The sequence below is a fragment of the Pelophylax lessonae genome, assembly GCF_965119305.1.
Source record: "Pelophylax lessonae genome assembly, chromosome: 5".
Taxonomy (NCBI): domain Eukaryota; kingdom Metazoa; phylum Chordata; class Amphibia; order Anura; family Ranidae; genus Pelophylax; species Pelophylax lessonae.
The window spans coordinates 534,035,276-534,059,829 of record NC_138772.1 but is presented as its reverse complement, the minus strand read 5'-3'; the positions used below and the strand labels follow the sequence as shown (position 1 = coordinate 534,059,829).

The following is a 24,554-nucleotide window of genomic DNA, read 5'->3' as shown; positions in this document are numbered from 1 at the left end:
TGGCCCCAAGGGTCCAAAGTGCATGCCAGACAAGAAGAGTCCACCGCAATGGGTCACCCGCATGAGGGAGATATAAACTCAGTCTTTTTTTTTTCTGGAATTTTGTTTATTTAGTTAGGACTATGTTTGTTCTGAAGAAGCTGTCAAGGCGAAACCAGTCAACTAAAACGTAGTAACGTGCAAATTGATTTTATAATGGATGGTCTTAAACTTTTTTGTAACAAATGCATTTATATGTTTTATATATATATATATATATATATATATATATATATATATATATATATATATATATATATATATATATATATATATATATATATATATATTGATTTTTCTATCTTTCCCTTAGCTGTTTATCTTAGTTTGACTGGTTTATCTGTGCACCTAAAAAGTACCCAGTCCCCACACTTTATTCTATATTTTCTATTTGGGATGTTGGTGCTTCAAAAAATGTTTGGAACTGGTTCAACCACTAAATACATTTTGCAATGAATATTTCACAATGAATATCTTTCACAATGAATGGCTTTCACAATGAATTATTTTCACAATAAAATATTTCTCGCAATGAATATCTTTCAGAATGAATGACTTTAATAATGAATGATTTTCATAATAAATGGCTTTCACAATGAATATCTTTCAGAAAGAATGGCTTTCAGAATGAATGATTTTCACAATGAATGGCTTTCACAATGAATGATTTTCTCAATGAATGATTTTCATAATAAATGGCTTTCACAATGAATATCTTTCAGAAAGAATGGCTTTCAGAATGAATGATTTTCACAATGAATGGCTTTCACAATTAATGATTTTCTCAATGAATGATTTTAACAATAAATATTTTTTTTCCCAAAAAATATTTTTCAGAATGAATGGCTTTCACAATGAATGATTTTCTCAATTAATGATTTTCATGATGAATATCTTTCACAATGAATGATTTTCACAATGAATGGCTTTCAGAATGAATGATTTTCACAATAAATAATATTCACAATGAATATTTTTCATAATGAATGATTTTCACAATAAATAATATTCACAATGAATATCTTTCATAATGAATGTCTTTCACAATGAATGATTTTCACAATGAATGATTTTCACAATAAATATTTTTCACAATGAATATCTTTCACAATGAATATCTTTCACAATGAATGATTTTCACAATAAAATATTTCTCACAATGAATATCTTTCAGAATGAATGACTTTAATAATGAATGATTTTCACAATAAATGGCTTTCACAATGAATATCTTTCAGAATGAATATCTTTCAGAATGAATGGCTTTCACAATGAATGATTTTCACAATGAATGATTTTCACACAATGAATGATATTCACAATGAATGATTTTCACAATGAATATTTTTTTTTCCAAAAAAAATATTTTTCACAATGAATATCATTCAGAATGAATGGCTTTCACAATGAATGATTTTCACAATGAATGATTTTCTCAATGAATGATTTTCACGATGAATATCTTTCAGAAAGAATGGCTTTCACAATGAATGATTTTCACAATAAATAATATTCACAATGAATATCTTTCATAATGAATGGCTTTTACAATGAATAGCTTTTACAAAGAATGGTTTTCACAATGAATAGCTTTTATAATGAACAGTTTTAACAATGAATAGCTTTCACAGTGAATGGAAACGCAATGCACCACAAATAGAGCAGGTACATTGGCATGCACTGCGGCAACTTGGATTGCCGCTTGATTTTCAGCACATGCTGCCAAAATGCATGAGTGTGAATGGTCCCAGAGCGACTGAGGGCTAGAGTAAAGCCTAACCCCACATTTTTTTTTTTTTTTTTGTGTTGGATAGAACAGGGTAGGTGAATTTCCCCTCATTTCCTCATTTGATTCATATGAAAAAACAAAAACATGTTTAGGGACATTTATAGGGAAGGGTTAGGTCATATGATAGAGACAGGTGGTAAAGGAGCATCTGCTCGTGATGTTGCAGTCAAAATTGAAAACCTGGTGAACAAGTCTAAAGAGAGTACCAAAAATGGGTTTAGGAGTTTTTAATATTGGTATTAATTCATAACAGGAAAATGAGCCAACGCATTTCAGTGGATCAAAGAACTCCCCCTTTGATTAGGGCTTAGGTGTAATGAATAGATGGGAGGGCTCAGAATGGCACAATCACCAAGATTACCTGTTTGTTGTGTAAGGGCCCTTTCAGGCCCACTGTTCTCTATGGGGCATTTGGATGGAAACGGTCGGCCTGCCCATTTCCACCTGACTGTCATCCAATCCACTCGATGGATGGGGAACGCCCATCCGTCTGATTTTAGCGGACCAGATTGGATGGGATGCAGGCGGGTGAAAACGGACACACCTTGTAAACCTTTTTTTTTTTGCACCTCACTTGATGTTGTATTAGCCTCTTGCAGTTCCTATACAGCAGAGCTCAGGCTGAGTGAGCAAAAAAGCAGCACAAGGAGCTAATTAGTTGTGTTGTAGTGCAAGCAGCCAGTTGCGTCACTAGGGGGGGGGGGGGGCGGAGGGGGAGATGCCCCCCCCAACATTACACTGCCCCCCCCCTTCATGTGAAAAAGCTCTTTTTGTTTTGTCTTGTTTTTTTTTTTTACGGCCCGGCGCAGTCACAGTGACAGCACTAAATCTTAAGAATAGGCCGAGGCGCCATGCAACGGTAGCAAAAGGCTCCCTTGTGGTGCCTATTCAATCAGGGACAGGCCAGGGTACAAAGGGAGTTCCTGTTGGAGGCGTGCCGGCGGCGTGACATCACAAGACGCGTCATACGGCAGATGGGGAGAGCGCGTGCCTGCGCTGTCACAGTTTGTGCAGTGAGTGAACCAGCCCAGCCATGCAGAGCGCGTGCTGCGGAAAGCAGAGGAGCCAGAGCACAGGACAGGAGAAGCAGGCCCGTGGCATCCATTTTAGAGGTGGCGGGCGAGTTGAGTAGTGAGTTCACTACACACTGCTGGTGCTTCTTTTTTAACCACTTTACCGCTGCTCACTAGAGCTCTACTGCGGCAAAGTGGCTCTTGTAGGTCTGACGACGTAGACCTACGTCGCCAGACACTCCCCTTTCTCGGCGGCACGCACGCGCCGCCGGAGGCTCGCTCCCGCTGTATTCAGTCACAGCGGGAGTCGGGCCAGGGGAGGAGTAGCGGTGATCGCCGCTGCTCTTCCCCGATCGTCGGGGAATCTAGTGTGGAGAACCGCCTGCTTGTGTAAACAAAGCGGGCGGATCTCCTAAGTGACAGGCAGTGACAGATTGCAGGGTTCAGCATAGCTGAACATGCGATCTGTCCCTGTGTCACTCAGTCACCTCCCCCCCACACATGTTAGTAAGCACCAGGCATACATTAACCCCTCCCTCTCCAATAAAATTAACCCCTTCCCTGCCAGTGTCATTTTTACAGTAACAGTGCATATTTATAGCACTGATTACTGTAGTAATGTCACTGGTACCCCCAAAAGTGTCAAAAATGTCAGTCAAGGGTCCGATCTGTCCGCTGCAATGTCGCAGTCCCGCAAAAAAAATCGCAGATCGCCACCATTACTCGTTAAAAAAAAAACACCAAAAACAGAAATCTTTCCCTTAGTTAGTAAACGCAATAACTTTTGCGCAAACCAATCAAAATACGATTATTGCGATTTTTTTTACCAAAAATATGTAGCAGAAAACAATTTGGCCTAAAATGATAAAAAAATTTAAATTTTTACATTTTTTTGGGGGGAATTTCATATAAAAAAATGTGAAAAATATTGTTGTTTTTTCAAAATTGTCGCTCTTTTTTTGTTTATAGCGCAAAAAGTAAAAATTGCACAGATGATCAAATACCACCAAAAGAAAGCTCTATTTGTGGGGAAAAAAGGGTTGTTTAGGTACGGCGTTGCATGACCGCGCAATTTTCAGTTAAAGTCGCACAGCGCTGAATCGCAAAAAGTGGCCCAGACGTAAGACAGCAAAATCCTCCGGTGGTAAAGTGGTTAACTGTCTAATCACAGGGTGGGATTGTCGAGGGGACCTGTAAGCGTGACTGAACCATAACTAGGAAAAATCAGGTCCTCTTCCCTACCAGACAGGGCTGTGGTGTGTGGCATAGCTGTATAAATCGCAGGACTGGATGGATAGGAATGCAAATCCTTTTGCAAGTAAAACCACTCTCGTGTATGTATTTCATCTCTGCATTTAGCTGTTTGCCTGAAGTTCAGATTTAACTGTGATATCAGGCTTTGCTACGCTTCAGTACTCCAAAGCACGTCGTATGAATAAACCTGTGTGTTTGTAAAAGAATACCACTTGCCAACTAACCCCCCCCCCCCACCCACCCTTCGCATAAAACCTGCAGTATGTTTCCATAAATCCAGCACTACGTATAATATGACAGAATAATTACTTTTTTTTTTTTTTTTTAAACAAATGGCTCTAGGATCTTTAATCAGATTTTCAAGGTTGAAAGGGTATCAGGATTTGTGTTTTACTAATCCACCAGATTACATTCTGTGGCACTAGGTTGTGGCATTGGACAAATAGCTTAACTTAAAGTAAAATGTATGATTAAGGTTTGCAACGAAGCAAAAAAGATTAAAACCTTAGGATACAGATGTTACATTTGCCAAAGCATACATAACAATCCACGATGGGTTATTAGGATGAAATTCTCCGAGTACCTTCACAGCTGTCCCGTAAAAGTATTAAACCGCAGGAAACAATTTATTATATACATATATGCTAAAAGCAGAGATAAACTGCTGATTCAACAGTCTGGGCATTGACCAGCAGCATCATGGCAAATAATACTCTTTTTTTTCTGGATTAGCTCTGACTTGTTAAGAGTGCAAATCCACAATAGGTCCCATTTATATACACTATGTTGTCCGAAGTATTGGGACACCTGCCATTACACACACAAAATTTAATGGTATTCCAGTCTTAGTCTGTAGGGTTCAATATTGAGTTGGCCCACCCTTTGCAGCTATAACAGCTTCAACTCTTCTGGGAAGGCTGTCCACAAGGCTTAGGAATGTGCCTATTGGAATGTTTGACCATTCTTCCAGAAGTGCATTTGTTAAGTCAGGCATTGATATTGGATGAGAAGGCCTGGCTTGCAGTCTCCACTCTAATTCATCCCAAATGTGTTCTATCGGGTTGAGGTCAGGACCAGTCAAGTTCCTCCACCTCAAACTTGCTCAACCATGTCTTTATGGACCGTGCTTTGTGCACTGGTATGCAGTCAAGTGGGAACAGGAAGACACCGTAAGAGTTCCCTTCACTGGAACTAAGGAGCCAACCCCACACCATGATCCCCCCTCCACCAAATGATTTGATCAGTGCCAACCAGTTGTGCTGTGGTGTTCATGTGCTAACAAAGAATATCCTGAGAGGAGGAGAGTGACAGACAGATCAGCAGTCCTCAACTCCTCCTTTTACTGCCCAGCCATGGGCTAGAGGAAGGAAAAGACTTGTGTGTTGCTGCAGGCCAGTCAAGTTCCTCCACCCCAAACTTGCTCATCCATGTCTTCATAGACCTTGCTTTGTGCACTGGTCCAAACCATTTGGTGGAGGGGGAATTATAGTGTAGGGTATATATATATTGTATATCTATTTTACACTTCCGTTCAAATGTGGAATTATTGCATCTAGCACTTTCTATTTAGCACTTTCAGCACTTTATATTTATCTGTTTAAATTATTTTATGTGTTTTCAATTTTAAGAAAGTGCTGTGATTACTTATACTTTTTCAGACAATTTCCCTATTGGGTGAACAGCAGCTGCTCGTTGTTTTTAATATATTAACCAAGCGCGGGTTCTTTGTATTACCAAAAACTCATTATTTACCCAGCTTTTCCCATTTAGGGCTCCCAGCATCTGCACATTGAGGGTACCTGGTGAAGACTGCACGGGGTTCAGGGTGGTGGAAGTTTTGGGCCTTTTTGACTGCCCCTCAGGGTATGCCTAGCTTGTACATGCTGTTATTCCATGTACATATGGTGTTCTGAAAAACTGTTTTTGGTCAATATGGGCTATACCTAGTGAGTATAATACCATTGTTTGTTTGGCTGTTATTTTGTTTCACTTTTTACTATACAATATAACACAGTATATGACCTCTCTGCATGCCGTCCTGAGGAAGCAGGTTACTGACACTGAGAAACACATAGAGGGATCTTCAGTGAAGCAGCAAGCCAATTCATTACTATGAAAAGGGGATTTTGTCCCGTTTTGTGTGGACTGAAAGCCAAATGATGGTACATCCAGCAAAAAGTAATAACCCATGTAGAGTGGAATTTTGTCAGTTCTGCTAATTTGGTGGAGATTTACTAAAACTGGAGCACTTAGACTCTGGTGCAACTGTGCATGGTAGCCAATCAGCTTCTAACTTCGGCTTGTTAAATTAAGCTTTGAAAAATAAAAACCTGGAAACTGATTGGTTTCTATGCAGAGCTGCACCGGATTTTGCACTCTTCAGTTTTAGTAAATAACCCCTTGTATGTCTTTACAAAGTAATAATAAAGCTTTGAAGGGATAATTATTCCCCCAAATTTTAAATATGTGTTAATGTGCTGTGATCTTTCTGGGGCACCTTAAAAGTTCATATGATCAATGTTTTTGGATAGTTTGAATATATAAAACTACAAAAGAGTTTGAAAACCGCGCTAATACCATACAGCACAAAAGACTACAGCAGCAACTCTCCTGTGAGACACACACAGCACCAAAAATATATATTCTTATAGAGTTGTGCTTAACCACTTAAGCCCTGGAAGATTTTACCCCCTTCCTGACCAGGCCCTATTTTGGGATTCGCCACTGCGTGACTTTAACGGACAATTGCGCGGTCGTGCGACACTGTACCTAAATGAATTTGATGTCCTTTTTTTCCCACAAACAGAGCTTTCTTTTGGTGGTATTTGATCACCTGTGCGATTTTTTGATCATGCGCTATAAACAAAAAAAGAGCAACAATTTTGCAAAAACAACAATATTTTTCAATTTTTTTTATATGAAATGCCCCAAAAAAAAATGTAAAAATCAAAATTTAACATTTTTGGCCAATTTGTTTTCTGCTACATATGTTTGGTAAAAAAAATTGCAATAAGCGTATTTTGATTGGTTTGCGCAAAAGTTATTATGTTTACTAACTAAGGGAAAGATTTTTGTCATTTTTGTTGTTTTTTTTTTTTAGCGAGTAATGGCGGCGATCTGCGATTTTGTTTTGCGGGACTGCGACATTGCGGCGGACAGAACGGACCCCTGACTGACATTTTTGACACTTTTGGGGGGTACCAGTGACATTACTACAGCAATCAGTGCTATACATATGCACTGTTACTGTAAAAATGACACTGGCAGGGAAGGGGTTAACTTTTTTGGGGGAAGGAGGGGTTAAGTGTGTCCCTAGGGGCGTGTTTCTTACTGTGCAGGGATGTGGCTGTGTGTAACAGCACAGATCAACGGTCCTACATAGCAGGAACGTATGATCTGTGCTGTTACACAGGGGAGACTGACAGGCGGCTGCCGCCTGCCTTTCTCCCGGTGTAACCAACGATCGCGAGTGACCGGCGGACATCGGGTCCGCCGGTCACTCGCGCTGAGGTGTCCGGGAACGAGCGGGGGCGGGAGTGCGCCTTCGGTGGCACGTGCCCGCCCCCTATTGGCTCAAAGGCTAGTGACGTACCGATACGTCAATTTGCCTGGCCGGGGCTGACCGCCGCAGTATATGTACTTGCGGCGGTCGGCAAGCGGTTAATATTGAAAAGAAAGAAAGAAAGAAAGAAAGAAAGAACAAGTCCTTTAAATGGTTAGTGCACCATCCATCCCCAGAGAAAGTGCGTGATCCCGAGTAAACACCTACACCTTATAGAGTGCTTGCTTACCAAATAGTGGTGACCCCCTATTATGCAAGGTCAATATCGCTTGTGGCTCAAAGACCCAACCAGGGCCCCTCTCCATCCAGGAGGACTTGCAATTGAAGATAGGTGAATCCATCACTTTTAAGAGGACTCGATCATATAAGATCCTGTTTTCGGGATATTTTTTTGGGTCTGGCTTTAAAAGCGTTCCAACTCATCTTCCCCGGTTCCATCCTCCCTGCTCTCTGTGATTTCCTTCTCCGTCTTCCAGGCTTCTGTCTGTTTCTGTGGACAGAAACCCATAAGGAGAAGGAAAACACAGACGTCAAGGTGGGGGGGGGGTCCATGACAGCCTGGCTTCAGAGGAAGTGAGTGGTGGAAAACAAGTACTATGGGGCAGCTCCAATTAAAGTTGTATATTGGTGCAAAAGGTGTGTTTTTTATCATATATTTATTGCCAATTTTTTTTTTTTTTTTTTTTTTTTTGGGGGGGGGATTTCTAGAGGTTTTTTTTTACAAAAAAAGTTTGGTAAAATAAGTAAGCATATAGACATAAAAAGAAAATCACACTTCTGCTTGCTGGAAGTTTTGACTTCTTCTTTTGAACCTGACCAAGGAGACCAAGACAAAAGTTTCTAGACATTACAAATTTTCTGTCATGTCTCTCTACAAACAAACTCAGTATACTTAATGGCTGAATAATGAGAACTCCAATGATTTCTTTTAGGCAGATCAGCCCGAGGGGTTAAGCTACATTTCTCCCTTAATTGCAGAGGCCATTAGGTATACAGCAAAAAAAAAAAAAAAAGGCTTGATACTGTATGCAATTATCAAGCTCCAGAGAACCGCCAATTAGAATTCTGCCAGGATTTGAATTAAAAAAAAAAAGACTTTGTGATTAGGTGAAGTAATGATCCAAAAGAGATTAGTTCTGTTCAGATTGTACTCATTAAAAAAAAAAAAAGAAATTCTAATTCCGAAAGTCTCAAAGTCTTCATTAACCATTTAAAAGGTAGAAGGTGGTGAACACCTGTCTGAATTAGGGCACTTCAAAGGAAAATTAAGCGTTTTGCCCGCTAAATAAGTAACGATCTAAGAATGAATTATGCTTGTCAAACAATTCAAGGAACTTTCATCGTGTCTGTAATCAGCATGTACAAGAAGGTGATTAACAATGGGAAAACCTCCTCCATTGTCCTTTCAATCAGTAATTAAGGATCTCTTGTTCTGTCGCCTACAAAATTAAACATAAATCTCTAGATAACGGGTAATGCATCTTGTGTACGGCTTGTGAAGTGGATTGCTATTTCAGCTAAGCTTAAAGAGAATCTGCCATCAGATCATTTATATCAACAACAATCTTTCCATAAGAATATACTTAGTTACATAGTTGTTGAGGTTGAATAAAGACAATAGTCCATCCAGTTCAACCTGTGTAGATGTGTGTGGACGCAATTATTTCACATACCCCTGAATGTTTTGATCCTTGAGATGTACATCCAAGAGTCTTTTAAAGTAGCCATACTTAATGCAGTAACTACCATTTGTGGTAGAGAATTCCACAATCGTGTAGCCCTTACTGTAAAAACCCCCCTGCGTAGTCTAAGGTTAAATCTCTTCTCTAATCGCATTTAGGGATGATCAAACTTTTGAAAAGTTTGGTTCGGCCAGAACACCCGAATTTCCCAAAAGTTTGGTTCGGATTCCAGAACCCCATTGAAATCAACGGGATCCGAACTTCTGGAATCAAAAAACACAATTTTGAAGCCCTAAAATCTAATAAATGCCCCTAAAAAGTGCCTAGGGTTCTGGGTCATGCCCCAGGGACTATGAATCAGACAAAAAAAAGTTCTAAAAAATTGTCGTTTTTTGAGAGTCAGTTCACCCTGAACTACACTACGGTCACCCTGACATGGCAGAATCAGTTCAACCTAAACTACACTACGGTCACCCTGACACTTAAAGCTATCCCTACAAAAACTAGATTTTTGAATCTAACTATAGTGGTATATAGTACCCTAACTACACTGCATATCCCTTTCCTCACACTAATAATTGCAAAATGACACTGGAGCTTTACAAGCAGCAGGAGAAACACAAAGCTTCCACTCTCTTCCACTGCCTCTGTATTACAGTGCTAGAGTTTTGGCGGGGCTATGTTATATACTGGGGGGCGTATTCACTCCTGATTGGCCTCTGGACCCCCTAGTCACTCCAATCACATTTTACTGATGTTTCTGGGCCAATCATGGGCTTTTAAAGCCCAGTTCCTATCCCATTGCATTTTGGGCGGGTCTGGTGGCCGAATTCCAAATTTTTACCTCAAAAAGTTCGGAATTCGGCTGAATTTGGAACACCCAATGTTCGGGTTGAACCGATGGTTGACCCAAACCGTTCGATCATCCCTAATCGCATTGTATGGCCACTGTATGTGCTAGAATTTGTTTTATGGATTTATTTCCCTGTAAAAGCCTCCTATATGTAGACACTCAAAAGACCCAAGGCTTCTGTTGGGTGCTGCCATTTTGGATGTGACATAAGCAAGAAGAGTTAGAGCTGTCACCTAGGTGATGCCCTATAGTAGCCTTTCTCAATCGTTGGCCCCAGAGAAACCCTTGACATAATTTGCAGACCTTGGGGAACCCCTGATAAAACAAACTAATTGGTGGACAGCATGAAAAATGCCCTTAAATTGGTGGCCAGGGGGAAGGACGCCCCATTAAAGTGGTGGTCAGAATGCCACAAATACAGACAGCTAAAAAGATCCTTGCTGGCTGGCTTTGGCATATGGTTTCGGCCCTGGAACTTTGCAGGCATCATCAAATTGGAGGTCACTCAACCATACATGATGGAACTCCAAGCAACTTCTGAAGAAACCTTAGAGCTCACTCTGGTTGAAAATGGCTACTTTAAAGCATTCTTCTTCACTGCTCCTCTAGCAGCTACATTAACTGTAATGAAGTGATGTAAGGCAAGGGACAAAGATGTTGGGCCAGCATAGACAGTCATTAGATACTACCAGAAGAGAAGCAGGCTTTGATATACAAAGAGGAAGGGGCTGTGCTAGATAAATTACTCCCCCTGGAGTGGCTGAATGTCCTAGCAAGTTCAAAGGTGCATGGCAAATAACTGAAAAATCATTTATAATGGAAAAAAACACTGCAAGTAAGTATTTAAAGCTCCACCTGTAATCATTTTAAAAGCCTGGGCATGACATCACAGGGATTTATAAAACATGTTTCTTGCTACAGGGACAAGCTAAAATTAAAAAAATAAATCAAGCTAGGACATAATCTAGAGGGGGAGAGGAAGGGAAATCTCTATATGTAGAAGTACATTTGCTGTCTACTCAATTGACCCTATTCTCATTACTATGTAGTCTATGTGAGCCTGATTCCATTGTGCTCCACACATACCTGATTTATCTATTTTGAGATTTAATCTTCCAAGGCAGGTTCAACTCCGATTGTTGGTTATGAGCAACCTATCGGCAACTCTTGGAAATTTTTGCCATACTGTAAGGTTCTGGCACTCTCAGTGCCTCCTATCACATCATTTCCGGGTGCTTTCCATCTACCTAGATAGATGAAGCACATATAGGTGTGTTTACCTTTAAGACTGATGCTGTCATCACTGAGCGCCGGACTGAACAGCTATTTAAATCACCACCTCTACCCAACCTGTCTCTTCAGCCTATCATCACTGTGTTACTATATACATAAGTCACTCTAGGAACATCTTATTGAGTGTGTATTTGCTTGCTGAATTGAGATCATCCACACATGATGAGTCTTTGGGAGTTGGGATTGGTGTCTCAGCGTTTCTCTACATGACTACTGCAGTGAATATTTCTGCAGCTGTAAATCCACATCATACATAAAACGCAGGAGCGTTACACATACAGAAGAAAAAAAAAGTCTTATGTCTCCCCTTCCCAACTGGATCAACTTCCTAGATCAAAACATTGTCATAATAACCTACATCAGACTCTATTTTTTTTATAAGAGACCCTTGCAGTGGGTATGCTTGGCAATAGGCCTGCAATCAGACAAAAAATTGGGCAAAAAAAATAAATATTCCTCAAGGCCACAAAGAATATAAATACACACAGTTTTCACCAAATCTTTTTGGAATCTAGATATTACCATTGAAAAGTAGGAGTGACATTACAGTTTTCTGCATAGACTGTGTAGAGAGCAGAACTGTGGGTGGAGCCCAACAGGCTCCACTCACTACAGACTAGGGATAGACTGATATGGTTTTTCTAGGGCCGATATCGATTTTTTGGTCACAAAGTATTGGTATCGGCCGATATTCTGCAATTTCAATCACATGTCCAATGAACAGTGACCAGTGCCCCCATCAATGCAGCAGAGTGACCAGTGCCCCCATCAATGTAGCAGAGTGACCAGTGCCCCCATCAATGTAGCAGAGTGACCAGTGCCCCCATCCAATGCAGACTGACCAGTGCCCCCAACAATGCAGAGTGACCAGTGCCCCCATCAATGCAGAGTGACCAATGCCCCCAACAATGCAGAGTGACCAGTGCCCCCAACAATGCAGAGTGACCAGTGCCCCCAACAATGCAGAGTGACCAATGCCCCCATCCAATGCAGAGTAACCAGTGCATGGGGATTAGAGCAATTACACAGAGCAGGGTTCTTCTGCTTACCCGGCATGGGCGCTGTCATACAAAGTAACAAAAGAAAGGATAGCTAATTGCTATACAAAAAAGTAGGGAAGGACCCCAGGTGGTATAAGGCTTAAAAAGTTAAATCCTTTATTTAAAGAAGTAAAAATTGACACATGTAGCGGCAATTGGTCACAACAAGGAACATACAAACAATGAAAAAAATTGCCCAGGTGTCATACAAAGTCCCGCCTCCTGGACCGGCTCCTATGATAGACGTCACTAGTTTGCTGTCTATCATAGGTAGGAGCCGGTCCAGGAGGCGGGACTTCGTATAACAGCGCCTGCGCCGGGTAAGCAGAAGAACCCTGCTCTGTGTAATCAGGTGGCGCTCTAATCCCCACCCCCCCTTCCCCTCTGGAGGCAGCCCAATAGGCCCTACCTTAAGAAAATATTGGTCATATCGGCCAAGTTTGTGGCCGATACCGATACTTTCAAAAAAATTAATATCGGCCACCGATTATCAGCCAAACGGAGGTGGAGACAAGACCAGTCACCCTGCACAAGGAGAGAGAGCAGCAGTGAGCAGTCTTTATTACAGGAAGGAAATGTCTCACACTGGATTACTGCACAGATCTGGAAGAAATACACAAAGCACACCAAGTTTTAAGGAAGAAAACACATGAAGAATGGATTTAGACAAATATTTGCCTATTATTTTCCTTTAGTTTGGAATTTTGAGTAATGTGAACAAAAAGGTTAACACTGTACAAACAGCTAAACATATAAAAAGTATATTCTTGTAAACCACCCACACCTGCTGTGCTATTCGGCTGTATAGAGTAATTGGGATGTCAGTGTATGTAAACCCTAACATCGAGCTTCTCTTTAGCCTATCAAATACACTATATTGCCAAAAGTATTGGGACGCCTGCCTTTACAAGCAAATTAACTTTATTGGGCACCCCAGTCTTAGTCCATAGGGTTCAATATTGAGTTGACTTTTGCAGCTATAACAGCTTCAACTCTTCTAGGAAGGCTGTCCACAAGGTTTAGGAGTGTGTCTGTGAGAATGTTTGACTATTTTTCCAGAAGCACATTTGTGAGGTCAGGCACTGATTTTGGACAAGAAGGCCTGGCTCCCAGTCTCCGCTCTAATTCATTCCAAAGGTGTTCTACCGGGTTGAGGTCAGGACTCTGTGCAGGCCAGTCAAGTTTCTCAACCCCAAATTCGCTCATACATGTCTTTATGGACCTCGCTTTTTGCACTGGTCCAAATAATTTGGTGGAGGGGGGATTAGGGTGTGGGGTTGTTTTATAGGGTTTGGGCTTGGCCAGTTGGGCTTGGCCACTTCCAGTGAAGTTCCAGTGACGGGAACTATTAAGGACATTTTGGGCAATTTCATGCACCCAACTTTGTGGGAACAGTTTGGGGATGGCTCCTTCCTGTTCCAACATGACTGCGCACCAGTGCACAAAGCAAAGTCCATAAAGACATGGATGAGCGAGTTTGGGGAAACTATTAGAAGTCAACTGTTGTTGCACAGCTGTATGGGGGCTTTTGATCTGGTGTTCACTGATCACCAAATCCCACAATAAACTGAAAAATTGTAAGAAACAAAAATTCCAAATTCCTGTTTTGCTAACAGATCATGAAAATTTATTACTTTTCCTCATGGGCTTTGCAGTGTGTGGAAGTGTTTACTTTGAGCTTTACCATACCAATATTTTACACAGAAATCACAGTTCTATATTATAATGTTATTTGGCTGACTTTAATAATTGGTATTGGGGTGAATACATGGGGGTGCCTAAATTTTGCAAATGTTGTGTTGGGAAAAATTACAGAAAAATGATTTTTCTTTTTCAAATTTTTTTACAATTTCATTTAACTACTTACAGAGTCAGCCCGCCGCAGTTTTACGTCGGTATTTGATATTAAATACCGGGGTCATGGCAGCAGATAGAAGATAGCTGCCGTAACCCCGGTATTTTGTTAAACTGCGGGCAGTCCGATTTAACATATGGGTGTTCCCAGCGGCAGATTCACTGCAGAATCCCCTTTATGGGTGGTGGGAGAGGTGTCCCTCTCCCGCCTCTTCCCGGTCGTTTTCCACGCTTACCAGAGCTGCCGGTAGCGGGGAAAACGAGCCAATCCGCTCTCCTCTCAGGCAGGAAGTCGAGTGAGGGCAAGCTGGCCCCCACTCCACTCTATGGCCTTGGAGGACTGGAGCGAAGTCATACGTCACTTCCTAGCAATGGCCTTAAAGAGCCCATTTTTTTTCATAATGATTTTTTTTTGTTTTTTAGTGTAGATGTGAGATCTGAGGTCTTTTTGAGGTTCTGCCATGCTTATTTCTATTACAAGGGATGTTTATATTCCTTGTAAAAGAAATAAAAGTGATCCATTTTTTTTTTAAAGGACAGTGTAAAAATAAAAAACAAAATAAATACAAAACTAAAAAAAAAATAAAAATTAAAGCACGCCATCACTATTAGCTCTCGCGCAGAAGCGAATACATACGCAAATCGTGCCCACATATGTAAACGGTGTTCAAACCACACATGTGAGGTATCGCCGCCATTGTTGGAGCGAGAGCAATAATTTGAGCCCTAGACCTCCTCTGTAACTCTAATGCAGGCCATAGACGTTTCGAATTTCGTACGATTTATCGTGCGATAAACACAAGCAGCACTCGTGTACATCATCGAGTGTACCATCAATGTGATCCGAAAATCGTACGACCAAACACTATTTTTTGTGCCTTTTAACCACATCTCTATTGGACACACTCCCTACTGTTCTGTGTTTTGTTAGGTGAAATCATGCAACTCCCCCATTAATGATAAGAAATTTGGCCAATTTTCGCAAAAAAAAACCCAACATGTTGGATATGTGAATTTTTGCTGTCGTACGAAAATCGCATGTTGCACATACCACACTAACGATACGAAAATCATTCGAATTCACTGGCAATTTTGATTTTCGAACGAAATTCGCATCATGTATGGCCTGCTTAAGATGGTAACCTGTAGAAATTTTTAAGTACTGATGTTTGTCGCCATTCCACAAGCGTGCGCAATTTTGAAGCATGACATGTTGGGTATCTATTTACTCGGCGTAACATTATCTTTCACATTATAGAAAAAAATTGGGCTAATTTTACTGTTTTCCTATTTTTTAATACAAGTGAGTTTGTAAGAGTTGCGCAAATATGGTGTGATAAAAAATATTGCAACCATCTCAATTTTATTCTTTAGGGTCTTTGCTAAAAAATAAAATAATGTTTGGGGGTTCTAAGTAATTTTGTAGCAAAAAAAAATATTTTAACTTGTAAGAATTAGGGCCGGTGGTTAAAAAAGTGGTTAAAAAAACTCTAGGAAATAAAAATATATTAGTAATATCTGCTACCAAACCAAAGCCCCATCTGTTCTGAAAAAAATGATGGGGGCACAGGCACAAGATCTCCATCAGGTCCTCTCCCCTTGGTATTGATGGCAGACAGTGGGCAGATACATAGCCAATAGATAACCAGCTACTTCTTCACTGGGCCTCAACCAATGTCAATGGTTTCTAGGAGGATGTCAGCCAACAGCACCCTTAATGATCAGTGACCAGTGACAGTTGGGGAGAGGAAGAAGAAGCAGCAGTAGAATTCCAGCTCTGGTATACCGCGTACAGAGACGGACACCTTGGTATGTCTCTGTACGCCAATCTAGACCTGGTCTTAATTACCTCCAGTTTTTCTATCTACAAACTGGAGTTCATTTTTTAAGAATTTGGCACAATAATACTTTTACTTTGTAAAATCGGTGCTTTAAGGAACTGCATGAATCTTCTGCATGTGTTGGTAAAGCTACCAACATGGGCAGCAGGATATTTTGAACCTTGATGTTGCGCAGGCCCCTAAAAAGGGCCCTACCACTACAAAAGTGTCAATCTAACTTTTCTGAATTCCTTCAACAATTTGCAGAACTGAGACCTCTCCAAAAATGAAAAAAAGGCTCCCGGACGCTAATGGATTAAATAAAAAAAAGGCCCAGGGACTCAAGTGGTTAAAACCAAGTAATTCAGGTGCTGCCCTTAAGGGAAAAGACTGTGTTGGTAGTGTCTAGGTTCTTGCTGCCCTCTCAGGACCATGGATGTCCACATATACTGGAAAAAAACAAGAGAAGGGCTCACTGACCTAGTGCAATACCATTAAACCATTCATTGAAGAGTAAAAAAGGTATTATACTTCATATATTATATATAGCTGACGTGTTTCGAGAGAGAACCCTCTTCATCAGAGCCAGCCTGATGGCTCTGATGAAGAGGGTTCTCTCTCAAAACATGTCAGCCATACCTGCATGGATGCTATCCATACCCCTCTTTAGCACTGGATGAATCCATGTCCACCTGATTGCATTAGTATTTTTTCATGCCAATTTGCAACCTGTGTTTGTGAGTATAATGTATGATACCTTTTTTACACTTCAATAAATGGTTTAATGGTATTGCACTAGATCAGTGCACCCTTCTCTTGTTTTTTGTTGTAGTACTCAAGTGGTAAAGCAGTATTTACATGGTAGTAAACTCCAATTTCTTACTTGTTTCTAAAGGTACTGTAAATATCTCCTAAACGTGCACGATTCAGGAGATATTTACTGTATACTGCGCCAATGATGTCACCGGCGCATGCGCTCTGATGGAACGGCTGCCCGGGCCGTTCCTTCAGAGTCCTGTGCCATAAATGACAGCTCCTACACACATGCGCGGGAGCGATGTCATCCCGGCTCCAGTCAGTCACACACCCGGAGTCTGCTGAACCGGAAGGAAGACCAGGTGTAGATGGAAGTGGCCTCCAGCGGTGACACCCCATCACTGGAATGCTTAGTTTTAACCACTTATGGACCACCCACCATGTATTTATGTCAGTCATTTGACGTTAAATACCGGGGTATGGCAGCAGATAGCTGCCATAACCCCAGTTTTTTTATTACATGGCGAGCGGTCTGCTTTAACATAAGGGTGGTCCCAGCGATGGATTCGCCACGGGATCACCTTTATGGGTGGGGGAGAGGTACCCCCCCTCCTGCCGCTTCCTGGTTGTTTTCCCCGCTTACCGAAGCCATCAGTTGCGAGGAAAACAATCCGGTCTGCTGTCCCCTCAGGCAGGAAGTCGAGTGAGGGTAAGATGGCCCCCACTCCACTCTATGGCCTTGGAGGACCAGAGCGACATCATACACCTCTTACTAGCATTGGCCTTAAAGAGCCCATTTTTTTTTTCATCATGAAAAAAAATTACTTTTTTGTTTTTTAGTGTAGATGTGAGATGTGAGGTCTTTTTGACCCCAGATCTCACATTAAAGAGGTCCTGTCCTGCTTAGGGATGTTTACATTCCTTGTAATAGAAAAAGGACAGTGTAAAAATAAAAAATAAAAGATAAAATAAATAGGAAAAAAAAATTAAAGCGCCCCGTCCCTGCGTGCAGAAGTGAACGCATGTGCAAGTCGAGCTAACATATGTAAACGGTGTTCAAACAACACATCTGAGGTATCGCCGCAATCGTTAGAGTGAGAGCAATCATTTTTTTTTAATTCTAAAAAGTTAATTTTTTTCCCAAAGAATTGCGTTTGTGATAAAAAAATATTGCAACAATCTCTATTTTAATCTCTAGGGTCTCTGCTAAAATATATATATATATATATATATATATATATATATATATATAATGTTATAAAAATTCCCACTGGTTTACTACCGCTTTAATTTATGTTGCAGTTTACCAATTCTCAGATGTGATGGCTGCATTGGTTTCCCTTTCTAGGCTTTTTTTCTTCTATTTTCATCTTTCTTCTATTTTCATCTGGTGATCCAGCCAGATCCAGCCAGTGAGTCTGTTGGTTTTCAACAGAACAAGTTCTCTTTCAGTTACAGGGATGAGACAAACCATGTAACACTGACACCGGTGTTTACAATGATCAGCTGTTATTTTATTATATAAAATGTTTATCCCAAAAGGAAAAAAAAAAAAAAAAACTCTGCTTTAACTACATATAGAATATTGCAGTTCAGCTCTAGTTTGTGCATTTAAAGCATAACCCCACTTTTGTGTAGAATAAAAAAAAAAAAAAAAACATTCCCCTCTGGGTGATCTCTGTACATCACAGGGACTTAACAAACTTTGTTGCAGATTCCGACCTTTTGTTATTCTGAAGAAATCATTGTTTGTTCCTCTGTGCTGAGTGGGTCTAATGCGAGTGGTTTCATAATAATCTATTAGCTGCTGCACCTGCAGGGCTCTAATGAGGAAATCTGCCAGGCCTGCATCCCTTTAGATGTGTTCCTATTGGGAGTATCTCACCAAAAAATGACATTTTTTTTGCAGGGGATGCCAGAAATCTGACTTGTATCTTAGTGCAGACTTCTGGGAAAATTGGTGAGCCAATCACACAAGCAGGAAATGATGTTTCTGGGGGTGTGGTCAGTATACATTCTGTGTACAGAACAGCTCCAGGCGGCAAAGTTGTATGGCATTTTCAGAAAATTACAACAGCTGCAGATTGAAAAGGAAAGGGAATTTGCGATAACATTCAATTACAATATGATTTGTGTCACAATTGTATACGCTATATTATTTTTTCTTTATTTATTTTTCCCCACAAAAGTGGAGTTACCCTTTAAATCTGCTAGTACATCTAACCCTCCCGACTGGCAATGATGCTGTCTGCTGTACCCCCTGTGCTCCTTCATTCAGAGTGGGGGCACTCTAATACAGAAGGTGCGTTACTGGCCAGATCACCAGGAGAATACAGAGGGGGAAAAAAAAAGACTGAAAAAGAAAACTGGTGCAGCCACCACATCTAAGGATTTGTAAGCTACTAGATGGGCACCTTAAAGACCACAACATACAGGGGTATACAATGTACGGTTAACAGCAAACACACACATCATAGGTTGCACTGGATGGACTGATGTCTTTTTTCGACCTCACTAACTATAACTATGTAACTATGTAATATATTACACTTTTATTCTTTTTTTGTTTAAATACCACATTGAGTATCTGCCTGCAGTTCTTTAAATGCAGTTCCGTATTTCCCTGTAATGGAAGTAAATGACATTTTTCCCTGCAAGACATTGTGTTTGGAGGCTAAACATTGGCTGTCTGGGCGCACAGAGAAATTGATGTTGATGGTGTCGGTGGTAGTGAAGGGGTCACCTGTAATGGAGTCCAGCAGTGTAAGAATCATTTTCGCTGCATGCTTGATTAAAGGAGGCTGCTGCTGGGTCTTGGTGGCATCTTGAGTGCTGTCAAGTGTGCCTGATTTGAGCCCTTCCTCAGGAAGTGAGTCAGTCTTGCTTGGAGGGGCATCGTATGAAGATTTCAGATGATCTGTGACATAACAAAGCCCAATTGTAAGTCACACAATGTCACCTAAGCAGGACTCAGTCACCAAAACCTGCCATGTGCAGACACACAGATTGCAAAGAATGATAAGACACACTCAATGTTTATGGAAAGACTAGAATGACACTTGGAAAATTAAATAAATAAACCATTAATAAATAAATCAATAAATAAATAAGTAAATAAATAAATAAGTAAATCAATCAATAAATAAATCAATCAATAAATAAACAAATAAATAAATAGATAAATCAATAAATTAATTAATAAATAAGTAAATAAATAAATCCCCCTTTTTTTTCTCCCCCCCCCCCCCTTCTTATATTTCTTTCTACTCCTGCTCCTTCTTCTTTCCCCCTTCTCCGCTCCTATTTCCACTTGTCCTGTAGAAATACTGCCTGAACCCTGCCATTTACCCACCGAAACATATTTAGCACCTAAGCCTAATACGGATACAACAACCTCTCTAATATTTATTAATAATTAGCTCCAGAGGCGACCACTGCAGGGTCCTTCACTTCCCAGACAGGGTCAATGAACTCTGCAGGCTTTTTCCTCTCCGCTTGTCTAGAAGCTCATTGGCCATAGTAAGCCTAAATAACTTGTGCTCTTTAACCCGTATATCTCATGTACCGATGACTAGGCTTTGTTTATATTCATAAATCTCTGATTATTATAACACTGTTCAAACCACCATTATTATATTGTAAATTACACTGTTTGACTGTTTGTTTTACATTCTTGTACAAATATACCCTGCTGTTATTGTTGCTATCTGTATCTCTATTGCTAATAAAACAATAACAACTTTTGGGAAAAAATAAAATAAATAAATAAATCAACAAATAAACCAATAAATAAATCAATAAATAAATCAATAAATAAATACATTTTTACATAGAACAATTATTGGGTTTGCAGTCCTGTAATGATAATAATAATAATAATAATAATAATAATAAAAAGTGCACTTATATCATATCACAGAAATATCAATGTTTGATGGGACAATCATGTTTCAGAATTTACTTTTTGTATCCTTTTGGCCCACCGAAACAAAATTACTCTTTAGGACTGGACTAGCCGCTTGCCGACCGCCAGCAGTACTTATACCACGGCAGGTCGGCTCTGTCCTGTATGTCGCCTAGTGGGACCACTAGTGGGGGCGCCAGAGGCATGGAACCGTTCGCCACAGAGAAAGCCAATTCGCGGGTCTGGCGGCCGCGATTGCCACCGGGCACCCGCGATCACCCCCCCGTGGAGACAGAACGGCGGTCTGCTATTGTAAACATGGCAGAGGTTACTTTTTGTGTCCGCCAGGGGGGAGTGCTTCCTGTGGCGGTGCTTCTTTACTGCAGTGGATGCCTAATTGATCCTCATTGGTGAGCAGGTGTACCTCTTTTTCCCTTATTCCCCTATGCCTATGGTTTATATATACACATAATGTAAATGTTTTTTACATGTTTTCTGTATTATGATTCAGCATGTTTTCTTTATGATAGGTATGTTTTTTTATTTATGTTTATATTCTACTGTTATGTCCTTTAGAGTGACTACAAGAACTATCCTCCTGAAGAAGCAGATTATTACCTGAAACATGTTGGGGACTGTATATACTCTATTCTGGAAGTTTTTATTGTTGCTACGCCTTTCACATGTACAGTGCCTTGCGAAAGTATTCAGCCCCCTTGAACTTTGCAACCTTTTGCCACATTTCAGGCTTCAAACATAAAGATATAAAACTGTAATTTTTTGTGAAGAATCAACAACAAGTGGGACACAATCATGAAGTGGAACGAAATGTATTGGATATTTCAAACTTTGTTAACAAATAAAAAACTAAAAAATTGGGCGTGCAAAATTATTTAGCCCTTTTACTTTCAGTGCAGCAAACTCTCTCCAGCAGTTCAGTGAGGATCTCTGAATGATCCAATGTTGACCTAAATGACTAATGATGATAAATAGAATCCACCTGTGTGTAATCAAGTCTCCGTATAAATGCACCTGTACTGTGATAGTCTCAGAGGTCCGTTTAAAGTGCAGAGAGCATCATGAAGAACAAGGAACACACCAGGCAGGTCCGAGATACTGTTGTGGAGAAGTTTAAAGCCGGATTTGGATACAAAAAGATTTCCCAAGCTTTAAACATCCCAAGGAGCACTGTGCAAGCGATAATATTGAAATGGAAGGAGTATCAGACCACTGCAAATCTACGAAGACCTGGCCGTCCCTCTAAACTTTCAGCTCATACAAGGAGAAGACTGATCAGAGATGCAGCCAAGAGGCCCATGATCACTCTGGATGAACTGCAGAGATCTACAGCTGAGGTGGGAGACTCTGTCCATAGGACAACAATCAGTCGTATACTGCACAAATCTGGCCTTTATGGAAGAGTGGCAAGAAGAAAGCCATTTCTTAAAGATATCCATAAAAAGTGTTGTTTAAAGTTTGCCACAAGCCACCTGGGAGACACACCAAACATGTGGAAGAAGGTGCTCTGGTCAGATGAAACCAAAATCAAACTTTTTGGCAACAATGCAAAACGTTATGTTTGGCGTAAAAGCAACACAGCTCATCACCCTGAACACACCATCCCCACTGTCAATGTCTTTGAAGACTTGCTAGTCGGGGAAATAGTCATCTGCCCCATGGAGACAGAACGGCGGTCTGCTGTTGTAAATACGGCAGACCGCTGTTCTGTCAGTTATGAACACAGGGATCCTGTGTTCCTCCTATTTAGGAACACAGGTCTCTGTGTTCATTCAGCAAACCCATCCCCCCCAGGGACACATTTAACCCTTTGATTGCCCCTGGTGTTAACCCCTTCCCCCCAGTGTCATTATTACAGTAACAGTGCACATTTTAGCACTGATTACTGTAGTAATGTTACTGGTCCCCCCAAAAGTGTCAAAAATGTCAGTTAGAGGTCCAATCTGTCCGCCGCAATGTCCCAGTCCCGCTAAAAATCCCAGATAGCTGCCATTACTAGTAAAAATAAATAAATAAATAAAAATGACATAAATCTTTCCCCTAGCTTGTAGACGCAATAACTTTTGCGCAAACCAATCAATATACTCTTATAGGGATTTTTTTAACCAAAAATATGTAGCAAAATACAAATTGGCCTAAAATGATGAAACCATTCGATTTTTTTATTTTTTTTTTACTGGGGATGTTATATGAAAGTAAGAAATGTTGTTTTTTTTTTCACAATTGTCGCTTTTTTCTTTTGTTTATAGCACGAAAAATAAAAAATTGCAGAGGTGATCAAATACCACCAAAACAAAGCTCTATTTGTGGGCAAATAATGACATCAATCTTTTTTGGGTACAGTGTCGCATGACAACGCAATTGGCAGTTAAAATAACGCAGTGCCATATCGCAAAAAAATGGCCTGGTCATAAGGGGGTAAATCCTTCTGGTCCAGAAGTGGCTAGAACTATAAGGCTCCATTCACACTTGTACGACTTTAAAGTTGCGCCGACTTTGGAGTGCAATTTTTATTTTTTTTTTGCAAATATAACTTTTATTGAGAACAGCCGGATATGGGTACACCAAAAAGTCACATGAGGGGTGCAATGAAAAATAATGAAACATCGGTACATCAACGGTCAACTGTAAGGCTTTCCCCTAAGGAGATACATCAAAGCGAGGCAATATCCCTTGTAAATGCAACAGTAAAGAAGAATCCCTCACCAGCGTGTTGCCCTTCTTTATTATATGGACAAGAAGAAACAAGGCAAGGATGAAGGAGAACAGAAAGAGGAAACAGGAAGAAAAGAGCGCATAGAAAGGGATATAGGAGACGTAAACGGGAGCTATAGTGGGGAGAAGGGGTGGAAGAAAGGTCCATAAAGGGAAGGAGGGGGGGGGAGGAAAGGGGAGAGTGGGGGGGACCTACCTGCCATCCCCGCGCCACAAGCCCCCCAGCCAGCTGATGCCGGATCACACGGAACTCAGCTATTCAATTAAATTCAGAGGTCACTCCACCATCAGGCGTGCCCCCTCACCGGACATGATAAAGTGGAGTGCAACTTTGATACAACTTTGGACGCAACTTTGGATGAGTGCCACTTAGGCCCCCATTCACACTTGTGCGACCTAAAAGTCGAACAATTTTGCCGCAATTTTACTGCAATTTTGACTGGACTTAAAGCAATGCCTATGTCTATGAACCTCAAAACGCATTAAAATTGGCCCAAAGTAGTGCAGGGACTACTTTGAAGTCGTTGCAACTTGAAGTCGTACAGATATGAAAAGGCTTTCCGATCAAATCCGCCTGTCAAATTTTCAAAGTTTTTCCCTGCACTACTTTGGTCTGACTTTGATGCAACTTGAGGTTCATAGACCTCAAGATTACACAGGCATTGCATCAAGTCGCATCAAAGTCATGTCAAAGTCGTGTTAAAGTGGTGTCAAAGTTGCGTTGCGTGTGAAAGGGGCCTTAGATACAACTTTGGCTTTGACCAGTGATAATGAAAAACTGTTGCACACAAGTTGCATTGTATACCATTCAGGTACAACTTTCATGCGACTTCTGAGGGTTAACATTGAAGTCTATGGTCCTCAAGTTGTTAAGGCCCCTTTCATACTTGTGCGACCTAAAAGTTATGCAATTTATTTCTGCAATTTCTACAGGACTTGAAGCAATGCCTATGTAATCTTGA

At 40.6% G+C, this 24,554-nt stretch overlaps 1 protein-coding gene across 1 annotated transcript in view; it reads right to left on the bottom strand.

The window, feature by feature from the left end:
- Positions 1-24,554, bottom strand: part of KHDRBS3 (KH RNA binding domain containing, signal transduction associated 3) — a 192,931-nt gene that overhangs the window by 100,097 nt on the left and 68,280 nt on the right. The window contains exon 2 of the mRNA XM_082258238.1: positions 19,699-19,872. Coding sequence (XP_082114364.1) covers positions 19,699-19,872 — 174 coding nt within the window. The remainder of the gene's footprint in view (positions 1-19,698; positions 19,873-24,554) is intronic.